The sequence below is a fragment of the Rana temporaria genome, chromosome 5, assembly GCF_905171775.1.
Source record: "Rana temporaria chromosome 5, aRanTem1.1, whole genome shotgun sequence".
NCBI classification, from domain to species: Eukaryota; Metazoa; Chordata; class Amphibia; order Anura; family Ranidae; genus Rana; species Rana temporaria.
Window position 1 is genome coordinate 24,788,618 of NC_053493.1, and position 26,795 is coordinate 24,815,412.

The following is a 26,795-nucleotide window of genomic DNA, read 5'->3' on the forward strand; positions in this document are numbered from 1 at the left end:
AGCAAAAAAATAATAAAAATTACAGCGCAGCATTACTAATTCACTTTTGGAGATGCTATAACTTATGCGTAAACCAATCAATAAACGCTTATTGCGATTTTTCTTACCAAAAATATGTAGAAGAATACATATCGGCCTTAACTAAGGGGGAAAAAAATGAATTTTTAAAGAAAAATGGGGATATTTATTATAACAAAAAATTGAGTTTTTTTCAATATTGTCGCTTTTTTTGTTTATAGCGCAAAAAATGTAAATCTTAGAGATGATCAAATACCACCAAAAGAAAGCTCTATTTGTGGGAAAAAAAGGACGTCAATTTTGTTTGGGTACAACGTCGCCCGTGCGCGCAATTGTTAAAGCGACGCAGTGCCAAATTGCAAAAAAAATGGCCCGGTCATTGGGCACCCAATTCTTCTGGGGTTGAAAGGTAGAAAAAACAACACTCAATGGGCCAGATCCACAGTGAGAGTACGCCGGCGTATCTACTGATACGCCGGCGTACTTTCAAATTTCCCGCGTCGTATCTTTAGTTTGAATCCTCAAACCAAGATACGACGGCATCTGGGTTTGATCCGACAGGCGTACGGCTTCGTACGCCTTCGGATCGTAGATGCAATACTTCGGCGTCCGCTGGGTGGAGTTCGCGTCTTTTTCCACGTCGGGTATGCTAATTAGCTATTTCCGACGATCCACGAACGTACGCGCAGCCGTCGCATTCTCTTACGTCGTCTCTAGTCGGCTTTTTCCGGCGTATAGTTAAAGCTGGTATTTTGCGGCGTATAGTTAGACTTGCCATGTTAAGTATGGCCGTCGTTCCCGCGTCAAAATTTGAATTAATTTTTTTTTGCGTAAGTCGTCCGTGAATCGGAATGTACGTGAGTCCCGTCTAAGTTAAAAATATGATGTCCTATCGACGTCATTTAGCGCAATGCATGCCGGGAAATTTCGGGACGGCGCATGCGCAGTTCATTCGGCGCTGGGACGCGCTTCATTTAAATGAAACCCGCCCCCTAATCGCCGATTTGAATTCCGCCGCCAGAGATACACTACGCCGCCGTAACTTACGGCGCAAATTCTTTGAGGATTCAAAGCAGCCAAAAGTAAGTTACAGCGGCGTAGCGTATCTCACATACGCTGCGCCGATCTACTTCTATGTGGATCTGGCCCAATATGTCCAGAATCAAAAGAAAGTTTTGGTAGAAAAAACTTTGCCGCGTGTAAATGTGCCTAAGCACTAGGCACGTTTAGCACTTGAGAATGAATTCATATAAAAGACCAGAATAAATTATTATTCTGGCCAATTAAATTAACACCCAAGCGCTTGGTGCGCCTAAATGGGTTACATGAGTTTACAAGTGTTTTTCTGCCAAAACTCTGCTGCCAGGAGGAAAAGGATTCTAGGAGAGTTAGTGGATTAAAGCACTTGGTATTTTGGATCCCTATATGTATGGACTTGTTCACAGTCGTTTGGATAGATGAATAAGACATTCAGTTAATGGGTGGATGGGTTATATTATGGATACACCTCTACTAAAGCTTCACGATTAAGTGTTAAAAAAAAAAAATCACTATCTCGATTCAACCCCCCTCATGATCTTAATCCAGCATTTCCGTGATTCAGTGCAGAGCCATTCCATGCTCACAGCGGACAGCTGTCCAAAAAAGGCCTAGTTAGACTTACCGGTGACGGTATTTCTAAGAGCCTTTCAGGACAACCTTGGAGAGAGCGCAGCTCCGCCTCTTCTGTAGGAAACACCCACAGGCTTTAAATCCCTCCTCTTCCACCATGGCTTCAGTTATTGTGTGGCCTCCGGCACTGGAAAACAAAGCACAGAGAACCACAACACCATGATAGATACATACTTTACTTTTTTATATACATTTAGGGAGGGAAATAGCGGTTGTCCTGAAAGGCTCTTAGAAATACCGTCACTGGTAAGTCTAACTAGGCCTTTCTCAAATCGCCTTTCAGGACAACCTTGGAGAGGATAACCAAGTAACTTACCCTAGGGTGGGACTACTGCCTGCAGTACCTTCCTGCCGAAGGCTTGATCTGCGGCCGACAGCAAGTCCAACCTGTAGTGCCGAATAAAAGTTGAAAAACTGGACCAGGTAGCAGCCTTACAGATCTGATCAGGCGTAGCACCGGCCCTTTCGGCCCAGGAAACTGCGGTTGACCTTGTAGAGTGAGCAGCGATCCCTGAAGGAGGAACTTCTCCTTTTGCTTGATAGGCTTCAGAAATTGCTTGTCTAAGCCACCTACCGAGCGTACTCTTAGAAGCTTTTTCCCCTTTTCGGGAACCGGAGAATACCACAAAAAGAGCGTTTGATTTCCTGAACTCCTTGGTGACGGAAAGGAACTGTAACAGACATCTCCTTACATCCAGTGTATGGAAAGCTTCTTCTCCTGCATTAGCCGGAACTGAGGAAAATGTTGGTAGAATTATTTCTTGCGACCGATGGAAAGTTGAGGCCACTTTCGGTAGGAAGGCTGGATCCGTTTGAAGGACCACTCGGTCTGGCAAAACTCTAAGGAAGGGTTCCTTAATTGCTAGAGCTTGGAGCTCACTGATTCTCCTTGCTGATGTAATGGCAACTAAAAAAATTGTTTTGAGAACTAAATTTTTTAACGATGCACTCTGTAAAGGTTCAAACGGAGCTCCCGTGAGACCTTGCAAAACAATAGATAAGTCCCAACAAGGGAAAACTTTGAGGGCTATCGGTCTATTTCGAGCCAGAGCCCTAAAAAATCTAGAAATTAAAGTTTCTTTGGATAAAGATCTTTCAAGATAAACTGAGAGAGCCGCTACCTGTGTTTTCAGGGTGCTGGCGGCTAGACCTTTCTCCATTCCTTCATGGAGAAATTCCAGAACTGAAATAGTACTCTTGATTTCGAAATTTTTGGAAGAACACCAAGAGTTAAATTTCTTCCATACTTTGAGGTAGATGGACCTAGTTACCTCTTTTCTACTTGATAGTAGAGTTTTAACTACTTTATCAGAAAGTCCTTTAGATTTTAGAAGGTCTTCTTCAGAAACCAAGCACTTAGATGTAGCCTGCTTGCTTCCGGATGGCACACAGAGCCCTGTGTCAATAGATCCTTCCTGTATGGTAATCTCCAGGGAGGTTTTGAGGCCAGGTTCAAAAGTGTTGCAAACCAAGGCCTTTTTGGCCAAAAAGGAGCGATCAGGAGCAAGTTGGTTGAATAAAGTGATTGATGAGCGCAAAATTAGTGGTATAATAAAATTAAATAACAGTGAAACGTTCAATTAGAGAAACAACTATAATAAAAATAATAATCTCCAAAGTGATGCAAAAGTGTATAACACTTCAGTGACATATAGTGGCAGGTAGGCACAATGGATATGAAAAATCCAATGTGTAAATATGATACTGATAATGAAAATTAGAAACACCAATTGTGACACAAGTTCATATGTGACAGTTCCTAAAAACACAGGAGTGGTTGAAAATTCCAAAAAACACAGGAGTGGTTGAAAATTCCAAACGGTGACTGTATATCCGAGCAGAGTGATGAAAAGGATCCACATAAGCAGCTGAGCTCACAATGTGCTTACCTCACACACATGCAATGACAGCATGGTATCTCCACAGATGGAATCTGCCACGGGAAACGAATCCTCCTCACCTCTCCTGTAGTAACAACGACTGGGGGTCTGTGGATAGTAGAAACGGCGTCCTTCTGGCTATGTCTGCTACTGCGGTCTTCACCAAAATGGAGGCTCCGTGTGCAAGTGCACTTAGGATGACCCAAAATAAGCGGAAAGAACTCCAATAGTGAAGTATTTCAAAAACCGATTTAATATCGTCCACAGATAAAATAAACAAAACAAGGTTCAGCTTGACAGAGCCTGAACCAAACGAACAGCGAGAACGGCTGTGTGATCGGATAGGTGCGTCACTTCCGGTCACGTCTTTCGATGCCTTACGCGTTGCGTCACGTCACGTGACTTCATCAGAGGCTCTGATGAAGTCACGTGACGTGACGCAACGCGTAAGGCATCGAAAGACGTGACCGGAAGTGACGCACCTATCCGATCACACAGCCGTTCTCGCTGTTCGTTTGGTTCAGGCTCTGTCAAGCTGAACCTTGTTTTGTTTATTTTATCTGTGGACGATATTAAATCGGTTTTTGAAATACTTCACTATTGGAGTTCTTTCCGCTTATTTTGGGTCATCCTAAGTGCACTTGCACACGGAGCCTCCATTTTGGTGAAGACCGCAGTAGCAGACATAGCCAGAAGGACGCCGTTTCTACTATCCACAGACCCCCAGTCGTTGTTACTACAGGAGAGGTGAGGAGGATTCGTTTCCCGTGGCAGATTCCATCTGTGGAGATACCATGCTGTCATTGCATGTGTGTGAGGTAAGCACATTGTGAGCTCAGCTGCTTATGTGGATCCTTTTCATCACTCTGCTCGGATATACAGTCACCGTTTGGAATTTTCAACCACTCCTGTGTTTTTTGGAATTTTCAACCACTCCTGTGTTTTTAGGAACTGTCACATATGAACTTGTGTCACAATTGGTGTTTCTAATTTTCATTATCAGTATCATATTTACACATTGGATTTTTCATATCCATTGTGCCTACCTGCCACTATATGTCACTGAAGTGTTATACACTTTTGCATCACTTTGGAGATTATTATTTTTATTATAGTTGTTTCTCTAATTGAACGTTTCACTGTTATTTAATTTTATTATACCACTAATTTTGCGCTCATCAATCACTTTATTCATATTATTTATTTGTTGTTATTGCAATTTTAGATTTGAGCAGCATTAAGTTTATTATTTTATTGTTTCATTTCTAAGTACTTTATTTCCACCCTGCACTTTGGGCACTGCTAGCGCTTTAGTTTTTCCCCTTTCATAGGAGCAAGTTGGTGTTTTCCTCCCTGAATTTCCTTAGGACCAGAGGAATTAGTGGAAAGGGGGGAAAGGCGTAACACAGCCGGTAATTCCATGGGTGTGCTAGGGCGTCTATCCCCACTGCCTGATCCATTCTGTGAATAGAAAAGAATTTCTGGACCTTCGTATTTTGCTGACTTGAAAACAGGTCCACTTGGGGATGTCCCCATTCCTCCGATATCATATCGAACACCTCCTGGTTCAGACTCCATTCTGCTTCCACCACTCTTTTTCTGCTTAGCAGATCTGCTAGGAGATTTTGTGATCCCTTCAGATGGACTGCCGATAGGGAGGCCACATTTATTTCCGCCCATGACAGAAGTTGATTGGCTAAGTCCATGAGCCCTTTGCTCCTGGTTCCCCCTTGCTTTAACACATAGATCACTGCTGTCGTATTGTCTGACAGAATCTGTACATGATGTCCTTTGACCTCCTGTTGAAAAGCTATCAGACCCAAATGAATGGCTTTCAATTCTCGCCAATTTGACGATTTTCTTGCCTCTATTTTTGACCACGTGCCTTGAGCGGTTTGACCCTCCAGATGGGCTCCCCAACCCCAGGAGCTTGTGTCGGTTGTTAGACGCTTGTCCAGGGGAAAAATCCATGGGAGACCTTTCGTTAGATTGGAAGGGTCCCTCCACCACCATAGTGCTCGTTTCACTTTCGCAGATAGTTTGAAACGTTTTTCGAACGGCACCTGGTGTGACCAGACCTGCAAGATGTTTTTCTGGAGTGGTCTGGAGTGCAGTCTTGCCCACTGGACTGCTGGAATTGTAGCTGTAAGAAGGCCCAGAACTGACATAACTGTTCTGACTGGTACTGAAAGGTTCGTCTGGATCTGACCCACTGCTGAAAAGATTTTGTCTATCTTTTCCTGAGGCAGGAACACTTTTTGCACTACTGAGTTTAGGGTGTAGCCTAGAAACCTCATCTCCTGAGAGGGATCTAGATGCGATTTTTCTAAATTCAAAATCCAACCTAGATTTTTGAGATGAGTCTGTGACGTTTGGAGGTTCGTCACAAGCTGACCCCTGGAATCTGCGAAAAATAATAGGTCGTCCAGGTATGGCACGACCGAGATCCCTCTCAGTTTTAGGGGCTCCAGGGCTTCCGCCATAATCTTTGTGAAAACTCTGGGGGAAGATGACAGGCCAAATGGTAGGGCCCTGAATTGGAGATGCCATACTGATGTTCCCAGATTGATGGCCAGGCGAAGGAATTTTTGGGAAGCTGGTGCTATTGGCACATGTAAATAGGCATCCCTTAGGTCCAGGGATGCCATGAAGCAGCCTGGAGACAACAGTTTTGTGATGGAGTAAATTGTGTCCATACGGAAGTGTTTGTACCGTATTGATCTGTTCAGGATCTTTAGATTCAGAATCAACCGGTATTTGCCTGAAGGTTTTTTTACAAGAAATATATGGGAATAAAACCCCCGACCCTCCTGCTGTTTCGGGACCTGGACTATGACTTCTTGTTGAATCAGATCCTGTAAAAGGTTCATCATGGCCGAAGCCTTTTCCTGGTCTCTTGGAAGGGCTGTAATGTAAAACCTGCTTGGCGGACACTCCGAGAATTCCAGTTTGTAACCTTGTGAAATGATGTTCTTTACGAAAGGGCTTGTGGATATTTGACTCCACTGAGGGAGAAAGGATGACAATCTTCCCCCTACTGGAGTAGTTTTGTCATTTGTCTTTAGGGGTTTGATCTGGAGGAGATCTGAAGAGAACCCCACCTCTTCCCCTACCCTTTTGAGGAATCCAACGTTTTTTGTTGACATCTTCTCTATTTTTGTAGGGTTGTTGAACAGCACGAAAATTCTTTTTAAACGTCTGTTTCTTCTTGGCTGGGAAAGCCTTCTTTTTATCGGCCGTTCTATCTAAGACTGTTTCCAGGTCTGGCCCAAAAAGAAAATCCCCTGAAAAAGGGATGCCACAAAGTTTAATCTTTGAGGCTGTATCCCCTGACCACGTTTTTAGCCAGACTGCACGCCTAGCTGAATTGACAAGTGCTGAGGATCTGGCTGCCATTTTAATTGATTCGGCTGATGCATCAGCCATGTACTTAATTGCATTAAGGATTAGAGGAAAGGAGTCTAAAAGGTCTTTCCTATGGGTGCCTGCTTCAATGTGGCCCTTCAGTTTCTCTACCCAGCATTCCAGGTTTCTTGCTACCACCGTGGAAGCCATGGCTGGTTTAAGGCTGGCGGATGCGGAGTCCCAAGCTTTTTTAAGGAGAGCATCTGCTCTTTTGTCCATCGCATCTTTCAAGACCCCCATGTCTTCAAAGGCCAGATCTGTCCTTCTAGAAACCTGTGAAAAGGCAGCATCCACTCTGGGTTTCTTATTCCAAACCTCGGTTTCTTTATTTTCAAAGGGAAATCTTCTCTTAAGAGATTTAGGTAGGAAGGGACCTTTTTCCGTATCTTTCCATTCTTTCCTAATTGTGTCGGATAACACTTTATGAACAGGAAAGACTCTATGTTTGGAGTCATCCATACCCTGGTACATTTTATCGTGGACTGATAGTTGTACTCTTTCCTCCTGAATATCAAGGGTAGTGTAGATTGCACCTAAAAGTTCATCCACATCCTCCAGGGATAATTTATATTTAGAGGTTCTGCTTGCATCCTCTTCTTCCTCTTCCTCAGAGTCTATAAGTGAGGGAAGAGTACTTGTCCCTTCATCCCCAGAGTCCACCACTACTGGCCTGGAGGTGGAAGCTCGTGGGCTTGCTGGTGGTTGCTGGGGCTCAGTATGGACCGAACTCTGTACTAGCATAGATTTAACTGAACTAAGTGAGTCCGAAAGTTCCCTGACTGATGAAAATAATTCTTTAATTTGTTGAGAAGATTCCTCTTCAACTAGTTCTTTAATACATGATCTACACATGGCTTTCTGCCAAGAGTCTCTCAGAGGGTTTTTACAGGAAGGACATTTCCTTTGGCTTGGTGGATTTACTGGTTTAGTTTTACTAGCAGTTTTCTCCTGAAACGAGAAATTAAACTGATTTGAATCCAAGCTCTATTAGCTAAGCAAGGGAAACCACCACCGTGCTAATACCACCACCAGAGTGAAAAATGTCCCCTTTAAGAAGAAAGATAAAAACATAGCAACCACCAGAGTTTCTGCTAGATGGCCCAGCACAAGCTTCCATCAGAGCAGAGCAGGCTCCCATAGGGAGGAAACAACAAAACACAACAATAGTAAGCCCATAAGGATCAGAATAAAGGCACCATTGTACCCCTCTTACCTGAGCCTGACCTGACGGCGCCTGCATCCGCCATCGCTGTAACTCTTTCCTCCATTGCAGAGAGACAGCTGTAGAGGAAACGCTGGGTTTTTGAGTTTCCCGGGCTCCGCGTCATCAATAGGAGCCGGAAACGGAAGCGCCGGTCAGAGAACCCGCCCTCTAGTCCCTGCGTTCCAGGCGCCAGGAGCCACAAGCGCCACGCCTCCACAGGAAACGCTGCGTCGCCGGCGTGACATCACCCGCCAGACCGGGACCCGGAACCGACATGCAGGACATGTTTCTTTGAAAGAAACGGTACCTGCCCGACCACCGGGGCCAAAACCTGCGGACTCCGGGCACCAGACGCAGCATCCCCTATGGATCCCAAAGCTCCCGTGAGCAGGCGAGACCAGAGGACTCCGGAGCATCCCCCCTTAAAGGTACAGTGGGGGAGCTGGGATGGTTTAGTCGCAGCCTTACAAAAAAGGAAAACAATGAGGGAAAAGCCTGTCTCCAGCCTTGGAGAGAACGCAGCTCCCTGGCTCCAACCTGATGCTTCCACCATGGCGGAGGAAACACAATAACTGAAGCCATGGTGGAAGAGGAGGGATTTAAAGCCTGTGGGTGTTTCCTACAGAAGAGGCGGAGCTGCGCTCTCTCCAAGGTTGTCCTGAAAGGCGATTTGAGAAAAAAAAAAAAGGCAGCCAGCAAAGTACATCACAACATTGCTCAGTGCTGAGCTAAAAAGAAACATTGCATCACTTGTAGAGGTAGACCGATATATCGGCCATTTTTGATAAATTAGCATCGGCCGATTAATATCAAAATGAGGCCGATATTTTACACTGACCGCCGTTCCTCCTCCCTTCTCCACACTTGGCAGCTCTGGCAGCATCAAGCGCCGCACTGAGTGTGAAACTCACAAGTAACAGAGGAGAGAGAGAGGAGCTGTCAGCTTGATGTTGGGGGTGGGTGGGACCCAGCAGCTATATTACACCAGCCAATGGGATGGTATCTGGGCGGGCCGCAACGTGTATGGGGCACTAGCTCCTCTCAAAAACATGAGTTTGGTGGGGGGGGGGTTTTTCCTGCCTTAAGGAGCATATGCCTGAAAACGTCTGAAGAAGCACTAGTGTGCATGGAAACATTGGCTAACATGGAGGGAAGTTTCCAGGCAGAAAAAAAATAAGAGCTCAAAAGCCTGTAGCAGCCGCTTCTTTGAGCTGCAATGTGCATGAGCCCTTAGGGCAGAAGCACAATTGGATGTTTTGGCTTCCTATGTACGGGATGAAGCATGCTCACTGAAGTCCTGCAATATCATTTCACTTCCAGTGTAAGGCTGCATTCACACCTGAGCATAGGTCGTTCGGTCGTTTTTTCCGGCGTTTTGTCGCGCGTATTCATGCTTATTTGCGCGTTTGCATACAGCGTCGTCCAACGTTTTTGTACTTCGACGTTTTTTATTTTAGCCAATAGGAAAAATGATCATCTTTTCATCACTTGTTGCTATGTTGGTAGATTTTTTTTATCTTCTGCCTGGGTGAAATGTTCTATTGATTAAAGCGACAAAACGCCCGTAGCAAACGCTCGTGTCGCGCTAGTCGCTTGAATCGAGCGTTTCCATTACTTTCTATGGGAAATAGAAACGCTCAAAAACGCCCAAACCGCCCGACAAAAAAGGGTCCCGAACTTGTTTAAGTTTCAGGCATTTGGCGTCAGGCGTTTTGGAGTGGAGATGTGAACCATCTCCATAGGGAATAATGTATTTTTTCCCCTCTAGCGTTTTTGAGCGTCGCGCTTCAGGCGACAAAATGCTCAGGTGTGAATGCAGCCTTAGAGTAGAAGATTTGAGGAAAGCGTTTGCATCCTCACTAAAGGTATGCACAGGAATTAGTGATCTGTTACAATTAGGCTTTTGCCTGGGCTGTAATAAAGTTCCAATTTATGAACCTGCCTGATAGGTCGAAGTTACAGTTTTCCAGGAAATAATTGCAGAGCAGCAAAGTCCCAGGTTGGCCATCCAGCTCATGTCCCTTTATCGGTTCGGCTGCAGAAGATGACAAGAGACAGCTGATTATGGCTACATTAATCATCCAGTTCCTCTCCTGAAAGGAAGCCTTTGAGGCATCAAGACAGCACAGCTTGAGAGCCCTGCTGTCAAAATTTCAGACATCTACCACTTCGCCCGAGGAAGATTTTTGCAGGTTTGACGAAAAGTTCTACATACAAGCTCGCGCAGAGGAGTATAGAGTTGGACTTCGGGCAAAAAAGAAAGTGAAATAAGAAGCCGAAATACAAATGTGTAAAATGTTTTACCTGCCAAAAGATCTGAAATTCTGTCTATCCAGTTATGTGATCAACACAACCCCATCGAACAGCACAGCCAAGGTCGGGGATCTCGTTCTCGATCTTCCAATTAGATGAGTTACAGCTTTTGTCATGGACTCACCCCAGACTGATGTCTGGGCAATAAAGGAGTACTGTGACCATACTTCCCAACTTTTTGAGATGGCAACAAGAGACACCTATTAGCAAAAGTATGTAGGTATAGAATACCCCTAGTGGCCACAGGGTGAAACGACGTAACATAACGTTGCATCGCCCAGCCGTGCCATGCTGCCACAGTAAAACTGCGGCGGCTGGTCAGCAAGTGGTTAAGGGATCAGGATCTGTATTTTTTTCTGGGGGGGGGGGGGGGGGGGGTAAACAAACACTAAGCATTTTTCTAGAGTTGCCAAACTCATATTTGCGTTATTTTTTTATGGTCAAGGTTTGAACATGCACTACAGACACAGATTTAGCGGTTGTGATATATATCTTTACAAATAAAACCAAGTTTCATAAACAAACAAAAATATTGTTTTTTGACAAACAGAAATGCAACTTTAAAATATGTAAAAAAAAAACTGTACACTCTGTGCAATGTCATTACAGCCATTATTACGCGAATATATTGGCAACATTAAATATTAAGAAAAAGTTTTAAAAAAAACTTTTTTTTTCTCCTTTCAGATGTCCCCTACTTATTCTTATGTGGTAGTGCAATACATGTTAAAACTTTAATGTGCTGTTATTATAGGCTGGGGATGGAATTGTGTTGCCAATTTAGAAAAATCCAGCAGAGGGCACCAAAGATATAGTGTGAATGAGTGTCATGTGTGGAACTGCATAGGAAAGGGAAAGGATTGATGGGAGCCTGCATCTCTCAGCCAATACAGCTTGCCGAAGGAGTGAGGCCGCGTACACGGTCGTTCCAAACCGATGAGAATGGTCCGATGGGCCATTTCCATCGGTTCACCGCGGAAATGGCCTGATGTGCGTACACACCATCGTTCCAAAATCCGATCGGGTCAGAACGCGGTGACGTCAAACACACGACGTGCTGAATAAAACTAAGTTCAATGCTTCCAAGCATGCGTCGACTTGATTCTGAGCATGCGCGGGTTTTGAACCGATGCTTTTCTGTACTAACCATCGGTTTGGACCGATTGGGCAGCGGTCCATCGGTTCGGTTTTGAAGCATGTTTTAAAATTTTGGACCGAAGGAAAACAGACCGATGGGCTATAAACACCGTCGGTTTGGACCGATGAAACTGAACCTCGGTCCATTCTCATCAGTTTTGTCCGACCGTGTGTACGGGGCCTAAGGGGGCTTTATCAGATAGGCAGAGCTCTGAGGAAAATTGAAGTTTGGTAAATCCAGGTGGGTAAACGTCCCTCCCTCACATTTTCATTCGATGACAAAAATTGGAATAGATTTTTGTCATAGATTTCATCAGTTGACTTTATTAAAATTTTAATTTTAGTTTAGCTTTTGTCACTGAAAAAAAACATGCAGCTGACAAAAACATGTTTGTCGATAAAACCAACACCGGCTTGCACCACATCAACATGTAGACTTTTTGCAGCGGGGCAAAACAAAGCCCTATTTACAGGAAGCAGCACCAGCAATGTCATAACCACCCCTCAGCATCAGCCAGTTGTCATCAGATTCAAAACAGAAATGGGGTAATTTATTTAAACTGGAAAGTGCAAAATCTGGTGCAGCGCTGCATAGAAACCAATCAGCTTCCAGGTTTTATTGCCAATGCTTAATTGAACAAGCTGAACTTTAAAAGCCAATTGGATACCATTCACAGCTGCACCAGATTCTGAGTGCACTTGGTTTAGTAAATCTCCCCCAAAGTCATCAATAGTTGAGAGACGTACCTGTGCACCTATTTTGCTCATCATAACCCATAAACCTTGCCCTTCGTTTCTCAGATTTCCGTTGACATTCTGCAGGTCATCCAATGCCTCACACAACTGGGAAACAAAAATAAAAGATTTTTACAAGATAAGAGAAGACACATTACTTCATAACACATTAAGAATTTGACAAAACCTGTTGTGTGGAAGTATTTTCCACCCAAAAATGATGCGTCAGACTTATGGATCTGAAGGGAATCTCAGGCTTGGTTCTGAAGCTCTTCCTGCATTGCCCCGACTGATGGCAGTGACGCCAGGGGAGAGCGGTTTTCAGACTGCTCTCCGCTGAAAACGGGTCACAGGAGTGCCAAACGAATTGCACTCCTGTGACCCATAGGAGAAGCCCAGCCTAAAAAGCTCAGGCTGGACTTCTCCTTTAAAGGGGCAATCAACACATTCTTATTAGGATGTGTGTTCAGTATTTAGAAGCTGGGGCTGAATGTTACTTTAAAAGCTTTAACAAAGCTTACTGAAAGCTCTGCAAATGTTTTGTGAAAGCTTACAGTTAACACTTCTCTTTGGCCTCTCAGCGGAGTCCGCCAGCTTAGCGGGAGATCTCTCTGTTGATCTCCGCTGAGCCGGCGGATGACAGGTCCCTCTCTGCTCACTGAGCGGGGAGGGGCTTGTCGAGCGCCGCTGCTCGCTATGGAGAGACCAGACGAAAAAAAAACAGCATGTCTGTTTTCATCAGATCTCACCCGATCCGATAGGATGGATGGCGATGTATCGCCATGTCTGATTTTAGTAGATCGGATGTCAGCGGACATTGTCACCGCTGACATCCGACGCTCCATATACTCCTATTCCCTTCGTAGGAAGGCTCTGATTTTACAGTGGTTATTCTGTAGCACAGGACAGTACAAACCTTGTTATATTCAATATGGAGTTTTTCCTGTTCATATTCGAGTTTGTTCTTAATGTTGTTCTGCTCAGACAAACTTTCCTGAAGCTGCAACATGCGCAGGTTCCGTTCTAGAGGCATAAAGGAAAAGACACGTTTAGGGTTAGGGTATGTTCAAAGCATGTGCATTTATAATTTCTTCCCTAAAGATAAAACTTTAAGGGCTAGATTCAGAAAGATAAGCGTATCTTTCTGCGGGCGTAACGTATCTCAGATACGTTACGCCGCCGTAAATTAGGGCGCAAGTTCCGTATTCAGAAAGAACTTGCACCCTAAGTTACGGTGGCGTAACGTATGTGGGCCGGCGTAAGCCCACCTAATTCAAATGAGGATGATGTGGGCATGTTTTATGTAAATTAATGGTGACCCCGCGTTTTTTTTACGAGCGGCGCATTCGCCAGTCGTGAAAGAATCCCAGTGCGCATGCGCAAAATTCCGCCGCAAATCGTCACTGCTTTCGACGTGAACATAAATTACGTCCAGCCCTGTTTGCAAACGACTTACGCAAACGACGTAAAATTTTCAAAATTCGACGCGGGAACGACGTCCATACTTAACATTGGCTGCGCCTCCTATAGCAGGGGTAACTACACGCCAGAAAAAAACCTAACGTAAACGACATAAAAAAATGCGCTGGGCAAACGTACGTTTCTGAATCGATGTATCTACCTAATTAGCATATTCAACGCGTAAATATACGGAAGTGCCACCTAGCGGCCAGAGTAAAATTGCAACTAAGATACGATAGCGTAAGAGACTTACGCCAGTCGGATCTTAGTCAAATCTATGCGTAACTGATTCTATGAATCAGGCGCATAGATACGACGCCGCAACTCAGAGATACGACGGCGTATCTGGAGATACGCCGTCGGATCTCGTACCTGAATCTAGCCCTAAGCCTTTAGGTTAAACAGGAACTCATTATTCAGAAACATTTTATACACAGTGAATATGGGCACGTTTGAACATGGACCAGCCATGTCCATCACCCCGCCCCCAAGGACCCAGCCATACTCCCTCACCGTCTCCCTACTACAGCAATCTTCACTTACCTAACCTTCAGTGTCAGGTGGTGCCAGAGCTTAGAAGAGGGAATGTCATCATAGCACTTTCATGTGACAGTGGCGATTGGCTACTTGGGCTTCAGCATTGTCACATACAGTGGGGAAAATAATTATTTGACCCCCCCCCCTCTGCATATTTTGTAAGTTTGCCCACTTACAAAGAAAGGAAGGGTCTATAATTGTTTATCATAGGTATATTTTAAATGATAGAGACGGAATATCAACCATATATCCAGAGAAAACACACGATACAAATGTTAAAAACGGAGTTGCAGTTTAGTGAGTAAAATAAGTGTTTGATCCCCTACCAACCAAAAATAATTCTGGCTCCCACAGACTGTCTACGGTATGTGCTCATGTGGTACACAGATTAGTCCTGTCAATGTAAGAAGGAGCGCCTGACAACTCGTTATGTGTATAAAAGACACCTGTCCACAGAATCTCTTTCTTCCATTCAAACTTCACCATCATGGGCAAAACCAAAGAGCTGTCAAAGGACATCAGGAATAATGCATTCGCCTTGGTCAACATATCTAGAGAGACTCTGCTGTGTTCCTGTTGACGACTTGCCTGGCTGACGTCCCTTCTGGTTCCTGATCTGGTTCGCTGATCTCTGGCTTCCGGATTTCCTGGCTTGTTCCGACTACCCAATTTGGCTACTGAATCCTGGCTATGTTTTGATGTTTAGAAGTTGTACCATTTTAACCATTTTATTAAAAGTAGTGATTTTTACTGCATTTTCTGTCTCCTGTTTCATGGTTCCTGACACCCTGGACATGAAATTCAAAGCTGAACCATTATCTATCAGTTTCCAGAATGCAACCGGTACATTTTCAAAGTTATTAATAGTAGTATAAAACTGTGTAAGGGAGGAGCACGATGATATTGTCAAAAAACCCAGTGACAATCACTCTAAGGCTGCTGGCACCTAGATTGCAGTCCCGCAAGCTGGAAAATCTTTGCACAGGGTGCAGCTGAGTGGCATTATTACATAAGTGACAGTGTGGTGTGAGATTGGCCAGTCCTTTGTCAAAAGTTGGTGATAAGGGCAGGAATCTGATATCACGTTTTGCCACAGTCACTGCTCTCCTTCACATGACCCAAGTACTGTCACATGAAGGAGGGCACATGTTCTCCCATACCCAAACCAAGGGTTCTGATGGAGCAGCAAATGGATTAGTGAACCTGGTTGGGTGGTGGGCAATAAGCAGACAATGCCACTCTGACTTGAATGGGGAAAAAAGACAGACAGTCTCTTATATAAATCTGACATTGTTTTCCAATAGTGTTAAAAGAAAAAGAAAATTACCAAGGTAATAATTGACGAAGTCCGAGGACAGTGCCGGCAGCTTGAGCTTTCTCCTTCCATCAACGCTGGAACTGGTTTCAGAGTTATCCACCGGGAAGATGTCTGTGCTGATCCCCATAAGTTCTGCTTTGCGCATCAGTTTCCGTATAGCAGAGGCACTGCTGGTGAGCGGTCGGGGGAGCTTCTCTCTGGGAACCCAAGCCTGAGGCCTGGTGTTGCGGGCTAGCTCCGACTTTGCACGGTACTGCTGTAATCTGGTGGAGATGCGAGCCTGAAAACAAAGTGGATAAAATGTTAACATTTAAAGTGATTGTAAAAGCTCCTGTTTTTTTCTTTCAAGCTAACAAACACGTTATACTTGCTGTACAATACCATTGCACAAAGCAGGTTTAAAACCTCCTCCTCTGGCTCTCTCTTTTCTCTAAGTGTCCCCATAGCAAGCCACTTGCTATGGGGGCACTCGTGGGGGCTCAATCCTGAGCCATACTGTATGCATCTTTAGACACACAGTACGGCTCAGCCCCACCGCCTGCACCCTCCTCACTGAATTTGACTGACAGCAACAGGTGCCAATGGCTCCTGACAGGGCTGGACTGGGACAAAAATTTGGCCCTGGACTTCACCCAGACTGGCCCACTTTGACAGGTCTCTCCCACAGCGGCTGGACAACTCCCACACCTCCCCCCGGCCACCTCTCCTCCTTCACTAGCCGTTTTACTTTATTAGAGTAGAACGGCTGGTACTGGTACTCTTATAGGCAGTACCAGTGGGGAAGCTAGACATGATTTCTCCCGGGGCAAAGAATCAGTTTGGTGCCCCCCCCCCCCCCCCCTCATGGGACAAGATTAGGCAGAAGTGAGAAACTCCCAGGCCGCTGTCACTGAAGCTGGCCCACTGAGCAATCGGCCCACCGGGAAACTCCCTGTAATCCCAATGGCCAGTCCATCCCTGGCTCCTGAAGCTGTCTGTCAGTCACTGTGTGAAAAGGGAGAGAGAGGAGAGGAGACTGCAGCCAGGCACACCGCTGGATCGATCCAGGAGTGAGGCAAGTGTTTAGAGGGGGAGGGGGCACAGCAAAGTCCTAAAAAGTTTTTTTTACCATAAAGGAGTCCCCTGAAGACATGTTTTCGCAAGAAACGCATTGGGCGGAGCTTAATGAAGTCATCATGCACATCAATGGCCGATGGCTGTGCAAGTACCATGTTGGATGTATCACACTGAATGTTTTTCAAAGCCTTGTGAGTAATTCTGGTTTCTTTTTTTTAGTTTGCTAGTGGGCTACGTAGTTTGTATTTTGTTCTCTCTGAGTGGCACATGTGTGATCGAGGTGGTGAATTACCGGAGCCCTTGAGAGTGGGATGGAGCTATGTAGTGGTGTGAGGTGCCAGAGGTAAACCCCAGGCTGATTCTGCTTTGTTTGTGGGTTTATTCCATCCATGCTCTATTTACCTCTTATAGTATAAAAGATTTGCCTTCTTTGGTAAGGAGTTTTTACATCTGGTGGTGGAGCACTTGGAGACAGAATATTTCTCAGCACCAGTTTGGGATGATTTAAGAACCATACATTTTCTGTTTGACTTTTAATTACTGCATTTATCGGTGTATAAACACAGACCTTAATTTTAAAAGGGAAATTTCAGGGGGAAAAAAACGTAAGTTTTAAATAAAGTACTTTGAAGCAAAATAATGGTCAGTGCCCATCAATGTAGCCTGATTAGTGTCCATCAATGCAGCCTGATCAGTGCCCATCAATGCAGCCTCACCTTTGTTAATTAATGCAGCCTGATCAGTGCCAATCTGCAGCCTCACCATTGCCCATGAATGTAGCCTGATCAGTGCCCACCTGCAGCCTCACCATTGCAGCCTGATCAGTGCCCATCTGCAGCCTTCACCATTGCCCATCAATGCAGCCTGATCAGTGCCCATCTGCAGCCTCGCCATTGCAGCCTGATCAGTGCCTATCTGCAGCCTTCACCATTGCCCATCAATGCAGCCTGATCAGTGCCCATCTGTAGCCTCGCCATTGCAGCCTGATCAGTGCCAATCTGCAGCCTCACCATTGCCCATCAATGCAGCCTGATCAGTGCCCATCTGCAGCCTCAACATTGCAGCCTGATTAGTGCCCATCTGCAGCCTCGCCACTGCCAATCATTGCAGCCTGATCATTGCCCATCTGCAGCCTTGCCTTTTCCCATCAATGCAGCCTCACCAGTGCTGGATTACACAGAGCCGGGATTTTCTGTGTACTCGGCGCTCGCAGTCGCACTTAGTCCCGCGGCCACTATGATAGACAGAACACCGGTCCAATGCCGGGACATGTGACGTCTATGCTAGGAGTCAGATCAGGAGGCGGGACTGTGTGTGACAGTAAACAGGTGCTCCCTGCACTCGCCCCCTCCTTCCCCTCCAAGGCAGCCAGGTATCGGCGTATTACACGCACAAATGATTTTCCCCCTTTTTCAGGGAAAAAAAGTGCGTTATACACTCCGATAAATACAGTATTTATTTGTTCACGTTCTTCGGTGTATAAAATGTATTCATTTTCTATATATGGTTTTTAGTTTATGGATTGACATATTTGATTATTTTTATTGACTTCATTACATGACACACTAGAATTGATTTTTGTTTTTTTTATTGAGTTTCACATTGCACATTTGATTGGATCTTTATTGAGTTATTTGCCAGGAGAAAAGAAAAACACAAGCTGTGTAAACCGGTTCACACTGGGGCGACTTGGGATCCGACTTGATGAAGTCGCCTCAAGTCGTCCCAAGTCGCGCTGTCGAGAAAAACAATGCAAGTGAATGGGAGCGGTGTTAATACACACGACTTAAAGGGGAGTTCCAGCCATTTTTATGTTTATTAAAAGTCAGCAGCAACAAAAAGTGTAGCTGCTGGCTTTAAATAAACAGGCACTTACCTGCTCCAGCGCTCCGCCGGCCGGGGGTCCGCTCCTCTCCCCCCCTCCCCGGCCGGCGTCTTCATCTTCAGTGTGGGCACCCGGCCGTGACAGCTTTCGGCTTCACGGCCGGGCACCCACTGCGCATGCGCGAGCGGCGCGGCACTGCGCATGCACGAGCGGCGCCGTGTAATTGGCCAGGAGATCGCCTAGGACCTGTGACGTGTCCTAGGCGATCGCCTACAGCAGCCACTTCCTGAAGGCGATTAAGCTTAGTCGCCTACAGGAAGGAGGAAGTGGGACAGGAAGTCCCACTCTTGCTGAAGCCCCCACTCCCCCCCCCAAAAAATTACATGCCAAATGTGGCATGTAAGGGGGAGAGGAGTGGGTTAAGTGGAAGTTCCAAATTTGGGTGGAACTCCTCTTTAAGTCGCTCCGACTTCAAAAGAAGTTCCTGTACTACTTCAATCCGACTTGTAGGCGATTTGTACCCATTGATTTCAATGGAAGTCGCCTCCAAGTCTGATCACTGTCTAACTGAAGAGACTTTCCAGGAAGATAATATACATTTTTTAGGCAAACCTCTCCCTCCCCCTCCCTCCCCTAGAGCTGATTGTTGTTTGATTGGCCACTGGAAAGTCTCCTGTCCTGGAGACGACTTCAAGTCGTGTTGTAAATCGCCCCAGATCGCCCTGTGATTCATGCTCAAGTCGTGTCGGAGTCGCCTCTGAAAGTCGCGCTGGAAGTCGTGTCGCCCTAGTGTGAACCGACTTTAAGAAGAGCTGGTCATCGCTGGAGAATGCAAATGCTGCAGAGCCCTGTGGCACATATGCACATGCTGCCGGTTTCCCCAGCCATCTGCGCACAAACAGGGTTTCCCGCACAGGTACAAAGAATGCTAAAAAAGGGAAGTTTGAAACCTTTATTGTGCGTGGAAAATCAGCTCTACGTGTGCAAGTGTGCCGACGGGCTCTGCCAGGACCCAAATGCTGGCACATCTTCTGCGCATGAGCCATAATAGTGGCGTTGGAGGAGGGGGCAGGGATCAAGGTAAAAAAAAGATAGCTCAAACATTTTTAACCTCCCTGGCGGTATGATTCTGTCTGGAATTACGTACCAAAAGCGGTACAATTATTTGCAAGGAAATTTGGCGTTTTATACTGTAGGTTTGTAATTCTTAGGAATAACTCACTTAAATCTGACCAAACAAGAGTGTAGTAGGCATCCCGGGTATGATTTTTTTTTAAAAACAAAATTATAAATTATAATATAATAAATAATTATAACAAATAATAATATAATTATAATAAAAATTATTCAATAATGTAATCAACTCAAAATCACTGAAATTTGCTCAGTTGCAGAATTGTCGCTGTCATTACTTTTATTTTTTTATGATGAATTTCCCCACAAATCGCTATCGCACAATTCTGCAAGTGATTATAAATTATCATCGCTGTTTTCTAGCTGCTCTAAAACCATTTTTTACATAAAGGGACACTTTTGGACAATCTACAGTTTTCAGGCAGAAAGAACAGTTTTTATTATATAAAAGAACATGTAGGGCACTGGGCAGACCACTAGGGACAAGGGTGTGTATTTTTTACATACAGTACTGTAAACTGTATGTATTGTGTTTGTTTACTTTTTTGAATTTGGCGCCGATCTCCGCCCCCGTGCGTCGTAACGTCGCAGGGAACGGAGATCGGCAGCACACGGGGACACTGTGAATCGAGCGAGGACGCTGCTCGCTCACACAGCGGGGATGCATCGCTGGATCCAGGGACAAGGTGAGTAACATGCCTGTGGATTCAGCGAGCAGGTAAGCCGCGCCGCTGCACACTCTGCACATCTACCCCGAGCGTGACTCGGGGATACCGATCCTAGCATTGAAAATCCACCCCGAGTCACGCTCGGGGATACCGCTAGGGAGGTTAAAACTTGTCAACAGTAAAATGATGTCAGGAAATACGGACAACCAATCAGGTCAGAAGGCTGTAACCAGTATGTTTTGTGCTGCTGGATGAAAACTGGATCAGTGGCAGGAAATCCACAGAAACACAAGAACTTCCATACCAAGGGTGTTTATTATGGAAATTAGAAATGTATTATGGGAATTGGACCCATGACCCAAGTACTGCAAGGCAAGAGTGCTTACCACCTAAGCCATTATGCAGAAAAAAATTATAGTAGGAAATGAAGGACGGGACATATGAATATCCAATGCAAACAACACTTTGGTGACTACCTATATAAAACGCAGAGACTTCACAGGTTTAATGAAGCCTTTGTAATCCCATGCACACCAAACATTCTCCGGTTCAAAGCTGTTGTGATCAAAGGTAAACATTACGACTCCCAGCTGAATTAAATGACCTTAGCTCTATATTTAAATTGGCGGTGGTGGGTAGGCTGTGCCTTTTCCTATAAGGAATCATCACAGAAAGTGGAATTAATACCTGGGCTTCCGGAGTGAGCTGCTTTTCTCGCTCTTTCAAGGACGTTTTACAGTACGACTGCAGAGCCAAATAATTCTTCCTTTTCCATTTTCTGTCAAAGCGGTCGGCGTGCTGCTTGCAGTAAGCAAAAAAGGGATCCGCAATGTCCTGTTAAAGAGACAAAACTCAATGACTTTTAAATGTAAATAAAGTAGAAAACTCAGGAAATATTAAAAGCGATCGTATTGGGGTATTGAATAAAAAATCACGGAGGTCCGCTCAGTAAAATTTTCTACCCACAGAGGTCCAAATTTCATGTTTGCCTGATGCTTAAGATCTTTACATCACAGACCTCGCTTCTTACATCAGTGTCCACAGTCCCCTCTGCACATCAGTGTCCACGGTCCCCTCTGCACATCAGTGTCCTCAGTGTCCTCAGACCCCTCTGCACATCACAGTCCCCTCTGCACATCACAGTCCCCTCTGCACATCACAGTCCCCTCTGCACATCACAGTCCCCTCTGCACATCACAGTCCCCTCTGCACATCACAGTCCCCTCTGCACATCACAGTCCCCCCTGCACATCACAGTCCCCCCTGCACATCACAGTCCCCCCCTGCACATCACAGTCCCCCCTGCACATCACAGTCCCCCCTGCACATCACAGTCCCCCCTGCACATCACAGTCCCCCCTGCACATCACAGTCCGCCCTTAAATAAGAGTCCCCAGTCCCCACTGCACATCACAGACCCCTCTTACATCAGTGTCCTCAGCCCCCTCTGCACATCACAGTCCCCCCCTGCACATCAGTGTCCTCAGTCCCCCCTACACATCACAGTCCCCCTTCACATCGGTGCCCTCAGCCCCCCCCCCCCCTCCGCACATCACAGTGCTTCCTTTACATCAGTGTCCTCAGTCCCCTTGCACATCAGTGTCCTCAGTCCCACCTGCACATCACAGTCCCCCTTCACATCAGTGTCCTCACCCCCCCCCCCCTCCGCACATCACAGTGCTTCCTTTACATCAGTGTCCTCAGTCCCCTTGCACATCAGTGTCCTCAGTCCCCTTGCACATCAGTGTCCTCAGTCCCACCTGCACATCACAGTCCCCCTCCCCCCTCACATCAGTGTCCTCAGTCCTCTCTTCACATCATATTTCCCCCTTTACATCTGTGTCCTCAGTCCCTCCTTTACAGCAAATTCTCCCTTCACATCAGTTTCTCCCCTTTACATCACAGTTCCCTGGTCATGTCAGTGTACCGCACCCCCATAGCAGGCCCTTCATATAAGTGTATTCAGCTCAAACACAAACTTACACAAGGCAGGTCTGGAAGAAGGGCGGGAGCTGCCTAGCGTCCTAGTAGCCAATCACCTGCTTGTAGAAGGATCTACAATGCGGCCAGAACAGGGAGAAAGAGACCTGGTTCCTAAATGGTGTGACCACGGCGGTCTAGATGTGACCGTCACTTGGTCCAGATCTTGACCACAGTACGCCATTTAGTAAAGCCTGCCCTAGAGGTAGGGCTAACACTATATTCACAGGCCAGATGCTGTGCATTTAGAATTTTAGTGGAAAACCCCTTTAAGAAGCTCACTGCTCTCAGTTTACCATTTTTTCCACGCTAAAATTATAGTTACACATTCAAAACGAAAAATACAGCAGCTGAGATCAGTCCATTCCAACGTCCTTTCATCTCAATTAAACACACTCAACACTTCCTATTACTACATCGCTTTTTTTCCCCCCTTTGCTAGGACCCCAATTAATTTTTTTTTTTATCAGGGTGGATATAAAGTGTATATTTTATGTTTTCCGCTTACAGTTTCATAAGCAATCTTCAAACAGAAGTGCGTCTATTAATTTACCTCTTCGGCGGCGGCTTCAGAAAGCAAGCCTTCCTTCTGGGCACAAGTCACATGAAAGTAGGCGCGACACATCCCTGCATCACAACTGATACAGACGCCGGTGCGGGCAAATCGCGAATCTTCACAAAAGCTGCATTCCTGCAGAACAGAGAACATGGCTTTCCACTTACCGCAAACTTAATTCACTGTATGAAATTCAGAGCGTTTGCTAAGTTTATTGAAGTCTAGCTTCCATTAAAATAAAATAAAAAATAAAAAAAAAACACAGCCAGCGGATTAAGTGGATTTATCCAAAAACCAACACCAAATGAAACAGGATTACTTCCAATAATTCTATGTATCATGCATATTCTTTAAAGGGCCGGTCCACCCAAAATGGATATTTTAGTGCTTGGTAGATGATGAAATGTTAAAGGTGAACTCCAGGATAACCATCATCTGAATACTAGAGAGCATGTGTATTCTTACTTCAATCTTGGTGTGCTTTGTGTATTTCTTCCAGATTTTTGCAGTAATCCAGTGTGAGACGTTCCTTTCCTGTAATAAAGACCGCTCACTGCTGCTCTCTCTCCCTGTGCATGGTGACTGGTCTTGTCTCTGCCCCTACTGTCATTTTCTGCAAGCAGTCTATCGTGGGTGGTGGTTTGCTGGGTCCCTCCCACCTGTCACTGCTACCCTAGCTACTTGTTCAGGGTGATTGGTCTGGTCTCCGCCCATCTTACTGTAGTTTTCTGCAAGCAGCCTATAGTGGGTGGAGCTTTGCTAGGTTCCTCCCACTGTCACTGCTGCTCCCTCTCCTTGTTCAGGGTGACTGGTCTCGTCTCCGCCCCCTACTGTAGTTACCTGTAAGCAGCCTATAGTGGGTGGAGCTTTGCTGGGTTCCTCCCACTGTCAATGCTGCCCTCTCTCCTTGTTCAGGGTGACTGGTCTGGTCTCTGCCCCCTACCGTAGTTACCTGTAAGCAACCTATAGTGGGTGGAGCTTTTCTGGGTTCCTCCAACTTGTCACTGCTGCTCTCTCTCCTTGTTCAGGGTGACTGGTCTTGTCTCCGACCCCTGCTGTAGATTTCTGCAAGCAGCCTATAGTTGGTGGCGCTTTGCTGGGTCCCTCCCACCTGTCACTGCTGTCCTAGCTCCTTGTTCAGGGTGATTGGTCTTGTATCCGCCCCCTACTAATGTTTTCGGCAAGCAGCCTATAGCAAGTGGAGCTTTGCTGGATTCCTCCCACCTGTCACTGCTGCTCTCTCTCCTTGTTCAGGGTAACTGGTCTTGTCTCCGCCCCCTACTGTAGTTACCTGTAAGCAGCCTATAGTGGGTGGAGCTTTGCTGGGTTCCTCCCACTTGTCACTGCTGCTCTTTTCTTGTGCAGGGTGACTGGTCTCGTCTCAGCCCCCTACTGTAGTTTTCTGCAAGCAGTCTATAGTGGGTGGAGCTTTGCTGGATTCCTCCCACCTGTCACTGCTGCGCTCTCTCTCCTTGTTCAGGGTGACTGGTCTCGTCTCCGTCCCCTGCTGTAGTTACCTGTAAGCAGCCTATAGTGGGTGGAGCATTGCTGGGTTCCTCCCACTCGTCACTGCTGCGCTCTCTCCTTGTTCAGGGTGACTGGTCTTGTCTCCGCCCCCACTGTAGATTTCTGCAAGCGGCCTATAGTTGGTGGCGCTTTGCTGGGTCCCTCCCAACTGTCACTGCTGTCCTAGCTCCTTGTTCAGGGCGATTGGTCTTGTGTCCGCCCCCTACTAATGTTTTCGGCAAGCAGCCTATAGCGAGTGGAGCTTTGCTGTGTTCCTCCCACCTGTCACTGCAACTCTCTCTCTCTCCTTGTTCAGGGTGACTAGTCTTGTCTCTGCCCCCTACTGTAGTTTTCTGCAAGCGGCCTATAGTGGGTGGAGCTTTGCTGGGTTCCTCCCACTGTCACTGCTGCTCTTTTCTTGTGCAGGGTGACTGGTCTCGTCTCGTCTCAGCCCCCTACTGTAGTTTTCTGCAAGCAGTCTATAGTGGGTGGAGCTTTGCTGGATTCCTCCCACCTGTCACTGCTGCTCTCTCTCTCTCCTTGTTCAGGGTGACTGGTTTAGTCTCCGTCCCCTACTGTAGTTACCTGTAAGCAGCCTATAGTGGGTGGAGAGTTGCTGGGTTCCTCCCACTCGTCACTGCTGCGCTCTCTCCTTGTTCAGGGTGACTGGTCTTGTCTCCGCCCCCACTGTAGATTTCTGCAAGCAGCCTATAGTTGGTGGCGCTTTGCTGGGTCCCTCCCACCTGTCACTGCTGCTCTCTCTCCTTGTTCAGGGTGGCTGGTCTTGTCTCCGCCCCCTAGTGGAGCTTTGCTGGGTTTCTCCCACTGTCACTGCTGCTCTCGCTGCTCTCATTGTTCAGGGTTACTGGTCTCGTCGCGGCCCCTACTGTAGTTTTCTTCATGCAACCTGTAGTAGGTGGAGCTTGCCGAGTCCCTCCCACCTGTCACTGCTGCTTTCTCTCCTTGTGCAAGATGACTGGTGTTGTCTCTGCCCCCAAATGTAGTTTTCTGCAGGCAGAGTTTTCTGTAGTGGGTGGAGCTTACTGACAACAATCATGGGGCACAATTCCTTCCACTGACAAAATGGGGCACTATTCCACCCACTGACACCAAATATTTCTCCCCCTAATGCCAAAGATCAGGCGTTTACTCCCACTGAGCACTGTCCAGCCCCTCTGAAGTCTGAAGGACAGTAAACTGGCCCTTTCTTTCCAAGGTTTGGCGAAATCCTGGTATAAATAGTTTGTTTGGCCCAAGCTGAACCATATATCATCAGCTATATACAGTATACAACGTTCTGCCCCGGCAGCACAAAGGGAACTTCACATCCCACTCTCAGAAAAAAACTGAGTCAGTATAAGCTCTGCTCAGCCATTCACAAAGAGCTTTGTATTTTCTGAATAAATACAAAGCTACCTCTAATTGGCTGAGGTGGAGACTAACATCATACACCCTCCTCTTCGCCCCAGCCAATCAGAGGAAGCTTTTAGAATCATTCAGAAAATACAAAAGCGCCCTGTGAATGGCTGAGCAGAGCTCATACGGAGTCACTTTTGTTCTGGGTGTGGGACGGGAAGTTCCCATTGTGCGACCAGAACACAGCACTTTATACTGTATATAGCTAATGCTACATACAGCGTGTAGAGTGCTGCCAGCAGGGACTTTGTTTGATTGGACCAGCTTGGTCCCAATGATCTTCTATTGATAGTTCACTAAAATCTGGGAGGATCAGCTTTAAAATCTGCAAATCTTATAAGTGGGATGCTAATCTGCCTGTTGGGTTTTCCTTGTGCATAGTCCTGATTAGTACTTACCTTGGCACCATACTTGGAGTAGTTCATCTCAGTCAGTGTCACCGGACGTAATTTGTCAATATCACCGAAAGCCACACCAGGAACATAAAGAGCACATACAATGTGAACCCACCTGGAAAAAAATAAATTATACATTTTATACAGATTCTACAAAATAAACAAGAACATAAGAAAATCCAGGATATAAAAGATTCATAAGAAACATATTTTCATCATAACGTATAATGAAAATAAATAAATAATACCATTTCTGAATAAGTTATCAGACTGAACTGCTTCCTGGCCAGCCTATTGTAAAATGACAGCCGAGCTGGAGCTTTTCCAGTCACAGTTTGCTTTATAGTGCAATTTGTCAATGACAGATCATGGTACTAGGCCGGCCCCGGTATCATGTGATTGCTGTGAGCAATCACATCACAGTTGTAAAAAATGATTGGCTTTCATTCATAGCCATTCACCGTGTGTTATTGTGATGATCTCTGTGATTGGTCAGACAAGGCCAATCACAGTTCAGCTGCACCATGTGATAGCTGTGGTCAATCACAGCTAATCACAATAACACTCAGTGAATGGCTGT

At 45.9% G+C, this 26,795-nt stretch overlaps 1 protein-coding gene across 4 annotated transcripts in view; it reads right to left on the reverse strand.

Moving 5' to 3' along the window:
* PHF14 (PHD finger protein 14) overlaps positions 1-26,795 on the reverse strand; it is a 293,179-nt gene that overhangs the window by 218,162 nt on the left and 48,222 nt on the right. For all 4 annotated transcript variants that reach the window (XM_040352271.1, XM_040352269.1, XM_040352272.1 and 1 more), the window contains 6 exons: positions 26,219-26,330; positions 22,896-23,033; positions 21,050-21,196; positions 15,689-15,959; positions 13,280-13,386; positions 12,376-12,471 (listed from right to left, as the gene is read on the reverse strand). In XM_040352271.1, the coding sequence (XP_040208205.1) occupies positions 12,376-12,471; positions 13,280-13,386; positions 15,689-15,959; positions 21,050-21,196; positions 22,896-23,033; positions 26,219-26,330 (871 nt within the window). The remainder of the gene's footprint in view (positions 1-12,375; positions 12,472-13,279; positions 13,387-15,688; positions 15,960-21,049; positions 21,197-22,895; positions 23,034-26,218; positions 26,331-26,795) is intronic.